The 9,783-nt window shown below is 54.5% G+C and overlaps 1 protein-coding gene and 1 pseudogene across 1 annotated transcript; both read left to right on the top strand.

The window, feature by feature from the left end:
* Positions 1–1,830: 1,830 nt before the first annotated feature.
* Positions 1,831–2,180, top strand: LOC102436049 (annotated as a pseudogene).
* Positions 2,181–5,137: 2,957 nt separating this feature from the next.
* Positions 5,138–8,292, top strand: LOC111824717 (fibulin-1-like; the record flags this gene model as incomplete). Its single annotated transcript, XM_023749259.1, has 3 exons — positions 5,138–5,151; positions 5,869–6,011; positions 8,097–8,292. Coding segments are annotated over exons 1-3 (353 nt in total), but the record flags the coding sequence as incomplete, so codon positions are not given.
* Between the last annotated feature and the right edge of the window lie 1,491 nt (positions 8,293–9,783).

The following is a 9,783-nucleotide window of genomic DNA, read 5'->3' as shown; positions in this document are numbered from 1 at the left end:
GGGTCCTGCATGACTTAGTTCTCGGGTGCATCTCCAGGCTTAGCTCATTCTCCACCTGCTCACTCCCTGCAGGCCTCACTGACAAGCTCTTTGCTGCCTCAGGCCCTTTGCACATGCTTTGCACCCTTGGTCTGAATGTTAGTTAAACTTCAGCTTAAGTGTTCTTTTCTCTGAGAGGCCTTCCTTGAACCCTGGGCTTGGGTTTCTTCTGTCAGTCTTCCTCGTAATTCTTCCTCCGTGATGCTGATCGCAGTTTGCAGTGGCCATTTACCTATTTCTCGCTCGTCTTCCCCACAGTCCAGAAAGCTCATGAAGGCAGGGTCCAAGTTTGTCTCTTTCAGAGCCCTGTCCCTCGCTCCTAGCAAGATGCCTAGCACAGAGTAGGGGTTCAGTCCATGGGTTTCTGTGGAGATTAATGAAACTCCCAAGGCCATGTCTGGTACCTGGTAGGCAGCCATACATGTTGGTTTCTTCGCTCATTGTGAACAGTGTTCATTTGGATCTTGAGACAAACAGGGAGTGAAGGTTCAGAGGGTTGGATGTATCCAAGGTCATTGGTATGTAGCGCTGCCATCACTTCTGGCCGAGTCATTCTACTAAACCGAGCCCCCCGGGGGAAATGATAATAATCAGGATCGTCATTATTAGAATGATGATAAAAACTATGGCAGCTGACGCTATGTACTGCTTCCTGCGGGCCAGCCACCGTTCTAAGCACTTAACTGCTCCTCACAACAGCCTTGCAAGGAAAGGACTGTTATGGTCCCCACTTCACAGTGAAGACGCGAAAGTGTGGAGAGCTTACTAGTAAGTCACTTGCCCACAGCCCCTCAGCTGGTATCAGGTGGGGCAGGGACTCAGGCCCAGGCAGCCTGGCTCTGAGTCTGCTCCGGAGCCATGCCCGTGCTGCCTCGAAGGTTGGAAGCCGGCAGGTTGACTGGGTTAGTCAGTGCTGCTCAGGTTGTAACTGGCCTTGTCTCAGGAAGCCCTGGATACAAGCCCCTTCTGTAATTTCCAAGCACAAAACAGGATCTTTTATTCATCAGAAGGAGGCGGTGTGGTGTAGAAGAAAGCTGGGAAGGGGAAAGGAGATAATATGTGCCAAATGTCTAGCAAAGAGATTCCGGAAGACGGAAGATACAGCACATAGTGTTTGCAGCTCTCTGGATCCCAACCAAAACCACACAATAACCAGATAAGAAAATGTTTAAATCCAGAGAAAACATTTACAACTACACAAGGGGATAAGGTGTCCCCATGAGTCCCCAAATACAGTCCATGCCCACCTGGCATCCATGCAGGAGAAAGCAGTGGGAGATGCCCAAGTAGTTCACAGGTATCCCCTGCAAAGTCCAGTAGACCAATTTAACATGAAAGCAAAAAGCAATTTCAGAGACAAATACTCAAGAGAAAGGGAAGCTGAAAATAAAAGTTTTACAAATAAAAAAACAAAAGGGATGAAAAGGCTTAAAGAGAGAGTGACAGATATTGAAGGCAGGCAAAGAAGATCTAACATACCAATAATAGAAATCTCTAAGGAACTCACCCAAAATAAGGGAGAAAGTAAATACTAACAAATAATAACTCAAAAAACTTTACGGAAACATTTTTTAAAAATTGAAATTCCATATTGAAAAAATACAACATACCCAAACATACCTATTCAGAGCAACCAACATCAAGACATAGGCCAGGTCTTTGAAGCTGCCCCTGAAGTGGCAGGAGACAGCCACGAACCCTGCTGCCCAGAGAACCAGGCAGCCCAGCAAGCTGGGCTGGATATTGAACCTGAGAGAGAAAGGGGTTCGTCATGCGGATGGCCTAATGTGACTCCTGTATGAAAAGTTACCAAGTGTTGAAGGGCTCATGCTCTTCTGTCTTGATGAGGCGGAGCGCCTGTTATTAAGGTGACCAATGATATTGCTCCAGAGCCTCCCTTGAGATCTGGTTTCTTACCTGCTTTTGCCCTTGCAACAGGCCAAAGGAGCAAACTCGGACTTTCAAAAAATGAAAGTCTCACCTGCTATTCTAACACCGACCAGGTGGGTCAATGTAATCGTTTGCCTTTGGTGGTGAGTTTCATAGCCAGGGGCAGTGCCGATGCAGGACTGACTGTCCGCCTAGAAGAGGAGCTGGCTCCACTAGTTGAAGAATTGAGACAAGTTGGAGAAGTTTCTTAATCTGACAGTGGTTTGATGTCTACCTCATCTTCATTATAACAGACATGATAGCAATCTTTAGACCACAATAATCCGGGTGTCCTTATACTCAAGAAAGGGCCCCTTTTCTAACTGACTCTAAAGAAAGTCTTTAGGTATAGTTTATGGACAGATTTATATATATATATATATATATATATAAATATATATATATATAAATATATATATATATATATAAATATATATATATATATATATATATATATATATATATATATATATGATTTTATTTTTATTAATTTCAGAGAAGAACGGAGAGGGAGGGAGAGAGAGAGATAGAAACATCAATGATGAGAGAATCATTGACCGGCTGCCTCCTGCACGCCCCCTACTGGGGATCGAGCCCGCAGCCCCGGCATGTGCCCTTGACTGGAATCGAACACGGGACCCTTCAGTCCACAGGCCAATGCTCTATCCACTGAGCCAAACCAGCCAGGGCTATCTTTTCTTGTGTAGATTTTATTTACTGAGATCTGGGGAACCACAGAAATGGTTCCGTTTATCACAGTTCCTGTGGAGTTAGTCCAGTCACCAAGTCTGCAAACTCAATGGTACTTGGTTCCACTTGAGCCATGAAGTGCTCCTCTTGCACAGCACAGCCGGGCCTGCAGAACGAAGCAGGTCCTTTTTATTGTGAATAATAATGAGGACATATTTCTTCATGTTGTTTTCTTTCTTTGCATTGAGTGTGGGGGAGATAAAATAGCTTAGTAAAAGTAATAAAATCAGGACCACCACTAAAGATAACATAGTCTAATAAAATCATTGGACTTTAAAGAAAAGAGAAAGCAAACTATGGGCATCGAGGCAAAACCAGCAAGTAACTTTTAAGGGGAAAATTATATTCTCATCAGACTTTTTCACAGCAAGACTTTTGCCAGGAAAATATGAATAATTAGAATGCTCAAGAAAATAGAAGACTAGGACCTTATATCCAACAAAACCGTTTTGTGTACAGAGAGTACAAACTATTATCAACATGCAAGCATTAAAAACAGTTACTCATAGAACTGCAACTAGATGAGTGTTACAAGAAAAAGTACAGTAGAATTGCTAAGTGCTCAGACAATGTAGATATAACACATCTATTTAAAATTAGTAGGTAGAACGGAGAGAACATAGTCCCCAAATATGCTTTTTAGGTAATTAATGGTGGCAATTTTACTATTGTTCTGAGACTACTGTGTGGGATAAACTAAATAAATAATTTTAGGACATTCTATCATCGCCTGTGTTCTTAAGGACCAGGATTCTGATATGGAAGAGAGGAGATTCCTTTGTAAAAGAGTCGAGATTAAGGAAAGTAATTGTGTGGGCCTTGTTTTTGACTCAGTATGAACTCATGTCCACTGCAGCCCTGGCTGGTGTAGCTCAGTTGGTTGTGCATCTTCCCGTGCACCAAAAGTTGACCAGTTCGATTCCCGGTCAGGGCACATGCCCGGTTGTAGGCTCAATCCCTAGCAGGGGGCATGCAGGAGGCAGCTGATCGATGTTTCGCTCTTTCTCTCTCCCTTCTTCTCTCTAAAAATCAGTAAAAAATCTTTTTTTAAATGTCCAGTGCAGAGGCCTAGAAACTGACCAGCTCAGTGGCATTGAGTGTCCCTGGTATCTGGATTGTGATTTTGAAATACTATTTCCACTAAAAAAATAGAAACAAAATTAAAAACCAAACCCGAGACTTCTTGGAGAAATCGCTGGGGCAATAAAGCCACAAGCTGAGCTGGACCACCTTGTCAGAGCAGAGTCTCCAATTCTCCTGGGACCAACCTGATGTCCCTCTGGCCGAAGACAAGAGCACGTGAGCTCCAACAAAAGATAATAATTGCAATGGGTTGGAATTCATCAGATAGTTGAAGTCCTTGATTTCACACTGATATTTAAATCACCCGTGGTTAACACCTGGATATGATAGCGAGCTGGCTCATGACCCTGGAAACTGGTAAACAGTGGGGAAGCATCAGGCCCAGATCTTGCTCTGTGAACCACACCCCCTGGAAACCAGCTCGCATGTGAGGGGAAGTGTTTATTGCAGAAGTTTTCCAGCCAATACATGCAAAAGAAACAACAGACTCAGCACATCAGCGTTTTCCAATCCCCGGTGAATCAGTGCCCCTGAGCACAAACAGCTGCTGACGTCACAGAAAGGAAGATGACCAGACAACACGTGCCCCCTGATGGGAGACATGCCACCCACTACCATCTGGCCCAAGGGGCTGGGCCTGCCTCTGACCCGGGCCTGGGTCAGCGACCAGCGTGCCGGCAATGCAGGGGCCCGAGGAACATACTGAGCCCGCGAGGCCGCAGTCGCCGAGGCCAGATGTCGGAGGCTCTACGGCTCAGACACTTCTGTTCCTTAGCAGATCAATTGTGGGAAATGAGGATGGAGAGGAAGCCTGTAGATCAGTGGTTCCCAAACTTATTTGGCCTACCGCCCCCTTTCCAGAAAAAATATTACTCAGCGCCCCTGGAAATTAATTTTTTAAAAATTTTAATAGCAATTAAACAGAAAGATATATGCCCCCAAATGCACCTGTGGCCATCACCGCCCCCCTGGATTGTGCAGTGCCCACCAGGGGGCGGTAGCGCCCACTTTGGGAATCACTGCTGTAGATTAAAAAGGACTTAAAAGACATAAAAATTGTGCTCTGGCTGGTGTGGCTCAGTTGTTTGGGCATCATCCTGTGCACCAAAAGGTTGCCATTTCAATTCCCAGTCAGAGCACACGCCTGGGTTGCAGGCTTGGTCCCCAGTAGGGGGCGTGCAGGAGGCAGCTGATCAATGTTTTGATCTCATGTTGATGTTTCTTTCTCTCTCCCCTCCTTTCTCTCTAAAAAAATCAATAAAAAGACATAAAAAAGTTTCGCCAGACAAGTCCAAATTATTGTGTCTCGAGATTGCACACTTGTGTGATAGAAACTATGATGAAACCCAGGTAGGCGACCGCCAGGGAGTCAGGGCGGGCTTGCTGTGGGCGCAGGAGGGGTGGCCTGGGGCACGTGAAGGCCTCAGGTGGCTGGTGAGGCTCTCTCTCTGGCCTGAGTGGTGACTAAGGCGTTTGCCTTATAATACTCATTAAAGTATAGCTTTGCTTTGTGTATCATTTACGTTAGGGTTTTATTTTACACTAAAAAGATTTTAAAAATATGTCTAGCACGATGCCTGGAGCATAGACCTGTAACACACTGTGCCCTCCTCCCTCCTCCCCTCCCGTGAACTGTAGACTGACTGTGTGCTGAGCACCGAGCTGGTTTATATCCGCTCCCTGGTTTGTGACCCCGTGACCCGCCCGACTGAGAGCTCCATGGAGGCAGGGCTCCCCTGATGCCCCGCGGCCTGGCCCCCGGCAGGCCCTCAGAACAGACTTGCTGCGCGAGTGAATGAATGTGTGTGTCCGCTGTTGTAGGAACGAGCTCAGTTCTCAAGAGCAAAGCCTGGCTATCCACAGACACGGGCCGGCCCTGCCCTTCGGGGCCTGTCCAGGGCGTAGGAGGGGCCCCGAGGCATCCTCAGGGAGCAGCCGGGCTGTGGAGGCTCTGATGGAGCCGGCTGTGGGCCCGCAGCCCCACCTGGCCGCCTCCCGCCCTCCCAGGCCCCATCTCCGTGAGGGCTGGGTCCAACCTTCCCATCGCCTCCCGTGCTCTGTCCTCAGGCTCCACCAGGAGAAGACAGACACCGTCCGCTGCATCAAGTCCTGCCGCCCCAGCGACATCAGCTGCATGCGGGACCTGGTGCACACCGTCTCCCACACCGTCGTCTCGCTGCCCACCTTCCGCGAGTTCGCCCACCCAGAAGGTAAGCGGCAACCCCAGTGCCTGGAATTGGCTTGGGGGTCCCCAGGGAGGCCATTGTCTAGGGAAGCTCTCTGCAAGGCAGCCACTCCTGGGTAGGATGTGGGTTTGGGGTTTGAAATGTAGCCCTCTCCCCGACCCCCACATCTCCTGTCTGTCCCCAGACCGCATAGCACTGGGCGGCCCAACCCCAGCCCTCTCCAGCTCCCAGGTCAGGGCATCGTATAGGTAACAGTCACTCAGCAAATAGCGATGAAGTGTTGACTCAGTGCCAAATGCTGGGGAATCTGGGAGGGCCTCCAGGAGGAGGTGACTTTTACTCTGGGGCCTGAGTGGTCACTAGGAGGGAATCTGGTGAAAGTGGAGAGGAGGGTGCCGAGCAGAGCAGAACCTGGAAAGGCCTGCGGGTGAATGGGGAGTGTGGGCACCTGAGGAACTAAGCTTGGTTTCCTGGCTGGAGCAGGAGGCTGGGCAAGGCATGAGCTGAAGCGGGGAGCCTGCTAGGGACCCACCCTGGATGGGGGGATAGATGGGCTGGAGCAGCTAGATGGGTCCAGGGAGCCAGTGCTCCCGTGCCCACCCCTGCCCGCAGGGAGCTCCTGGCCTGCCCACCCATTCACTGGGACGGAGCCAGGGGCCTTGCCCCCAGTGCCCAGCAGACTGCGAATGCGGCCCTGCTCTGTACACCTGGCTCTGGGGGTGTAACCCACATGCCGGCGCTGGCGTGATCTCAGCCACCCCTTCTTCTGCATCCTCGGCCTCCGAGGAGCTGTCACTCAGCAAGCGGAGGCCGAGCCTCTGTGTCGGGCTCAGGGCCAGTCCCTGGGCCCGGGATGAGGATGAACTCTCTGCCCGCTCCCCTCCCCCCCCCCATGACCACACCCTGCGTTTCCACATGTGAGGCCCGCAGGCGACCAGGTGCGGGCCAGCACGTCGGCCTGGTGTGGGGGTGGCGAGGGCAGGACCGCCTTCCGAGGACGAAGGAGCAGGTGGCCGGCCCGACCCGCTGGCTTGCTCCGGGAGGCACGGAATCTCCGGGAGGCGCGGACTTGGTCGGAGAAGGTCACTGACGCATCTGCCTCGAGCAGAATGCCGGGTCCCGCCAGACGGCAGGCAGATACCCCCAAAGCCCAGCCGCTCTGTGGCCTCGCCGGGGCGCGTCTAAGTCGGTTCCGAGGGGAGTTGGCTGTGGCAGAGACCCTGTTGGCCTCTCGGGCCGGGAAGTCCAGACCTGGGCCTGGGGTGCTGACAGGCCCCGTAGAGGGCACCGCCGGCATGAGGATACTGAGCCCACAGAGGACGCCCGGAGCTGGCCCGGAGCCGGTCGGGGCGGCCTGTGCTCCAGCCCAGGGCAGCTGCCCCGCCTCTGCCAGGTGGTCTGGGAGATGGACAAGGCCACCCAGCTGCCCGGCCCGCCCAGAAGTGGCTGCCCACCCGTCACCGTGGGCAGGAGACAGGCTGCCCCTCGCCTTCCTGACCCTCGCCCGTCCCCCTCGGGCACCTGCCTTCCCGTCCCCCTGCTTCAGGAGATGCGTGAGTGACGACCAGTTACTGCTCGGTGCTGGCCCTGACCCGGGGAAAGAGCCGGAACCTCTCCAGGCCTCGGTTTCCCCGTGGGTAGGAAGTGCTGTGACCCCTCGGCACCCCCCGCCTTCTCCGGGCAGGGGCCCTGTTCCCGACGAGGGCTCGCTGCCCGCCGGCATAGGAGCCGATACTATGGCACCGGCTTTGAGAAAAGCAAGAGCTTTCATGTGCGAGTTCCGCGGGCCAGGAGGCAGGAGGTGGGCTCACACCTGCCTCCCGGACCCGGGCTCAGGGCGGGGCCTGGGGGTCCGGCTCTGGGGCTCCCTGCTCAGGGTCCTGCCTTCCTGGTGAGTGGGCTCGCGTGTGACTCGTGGTGGGTCCGCGTGTTCCTGGTGAGTGGGCTTGGTGTGACCGTGAGTGGCCACGCCTTGGTCGGGTTGGTATGAAGCGGGCGGGACAGCTGCGCCAGCCCCACTCGCAGTGGCTGGGGGTGGCTCTCAGAACCGAGGGTGGATTGGAGGAGCCGCGGGCCCGGCGGCCCCCCCACACTGTGCTCCCTCCACAGAGATCATCTTCCTCCGCGCCGTCATGCCCGCGCACCCCGCCAACCACGCCGACATCATCTTCGACATCACGGAGGGGAACCTGCGGGACTCCTTCGACATCGTCAAGCGCTACGTGGACGGCATGACCGTGGGTGAGTGGCCGAGACGTCCGGTCCTCCCGGCCTGCGTGCCACCCGGCGGGAAGCTTCTGGACCAGCCCAGCTGCCCGCTGAGGCCTCTTCCTAAGCCCGCTTCCACCTGTCCCTCAGGGCCCGGCTGGCACCCCAGCCCCAGCTGGTCCCGCACCCACAGGGCGCCCAGGTGGCAGGGCTCGCCTGGGGCCCGGCTCACTGGGCGTCTCACAGCCGCGAATGTCAGGCAGATCACGGGTGAAGTGCTCGTCCCAGGCTCGGCACAGCCCCCCACTCTCTGTGAGCCGACGTGATTTTATTCTCGGGGTGCAGTGCAGGGAGTGTCACTCGGGGAGTCAGGCCTGCGCTGTGGTCTCACCCGGAGTTGGCTGGCCTTGCTGATGTCTGTGTGTCAGTCGGAGTGTGCGTCACGGAGCCCCCATATGCGCAGCCCTCTGACGGGGGGCCCTGGAGAGTCAGGACCATGGGCGCATGAAGGAGGCAGGGGAGGGGGACTGCTGGGGAGGGGACGGCAGGAGAGGGCGGCTGCAGGGGCAGGAGGTGGCAGCTGAGCGGAGTCTCCGGTGCAGAGGGAAGCTGTGTGAGTCCCTGTGTGAGCTGGGGAACCTGGCTCACAGTATCTCCCAAACTGTCCCGTTTTACAGAATTTAAGCTCCGGGCATAACGATCGTAGCTGCCATCTGGGCTTAGAATAGACTCTGAACATTTTCAAAGCAGCTGAGCAGACAAAGGCTAGGCCCTGTCCTCCCCTGGGCCTCAGTTTCCCCATTGTGGATGGGGGAGGGGCGTGGGCTTCGTGGTCTCCAGGCCCTGGGTTCTCTGGGCTGGAGCAGAACCAGCCTCCCTGTGACGGCCCGGCAGCGCGCTTTGGGACATGGCCGCCAGGTGGCGCTGTTGGACCTCAGACCCGGCTCCCGGAGCCCGGCCCACCGTGGTTAAACTGGCAGTTATGCCCGTTGCCAAAGGGCCATTTATAGCAACTTTACAAGCTCTTAAATGGGTTCTCGAGTTGTAAACACGACTGAGTCATGGGGGGCTCCCCACCCCAGCCTCCTCCCCCGCCGGTTGGCAGCAGGCGTAATTAGTTAATTACAATTAATGCCCCATTAGCCCGCGGAGACGGGGAGGGGTACAGTGCCCTGTCAGCAGTCATCACTGTGCTGCCCGGGAGGGAGCCGCTGCCCCTGCCTCAGGGTCCCCCATTGTTAAGGAAGAGACCCTGGAGGAGCCTTTAGCCACGTGGGGTGAGGAAGGACCGGCCGGAGGAAATGGGGTGGGGTCTGTGCCGCCTGCGTGTGTGCTGGGAGGGAGGGTGGGGGGCACCCTCAGGGCACACACAGAAGCCACCCGCGCCAGTCCTGGAAACCGGGTCCTGGTGGGGCTCGGGCGGCTCTGAGCGGGGCTGGGCCTGCTGCCTGTGGAGCCCCGGCTGCCCGGCCGCCCGCATTCCTCCGAGGCAGCTGTCAGCGAGCAATGAAGGATGCGGTCCAGCCGTGAGAAGACTGCACCTGGAGCGCCCCAGGTTCTCGGCCTGACAAAGCCTCCCTCCCCAGCG

This window comes from Myotis lucifugus, unplaced genomic scaffold (assembly GCF_000147115.1).
Source record: "Myotis lucifugus unplaced genomic scaffold, Myoluc2.0 scaffold_4679, whole genome shotgun sequence".
NCBI classification, from domain to species: Eukaryota; Metazoa; Chordata; class Mammalia; order Chiroptera; family Vespertilionidae; genus Myotis; species Myotis lucifugus.
This window is presented reverse-complemented; position numbering and strand designations above follow the sequence as displayed.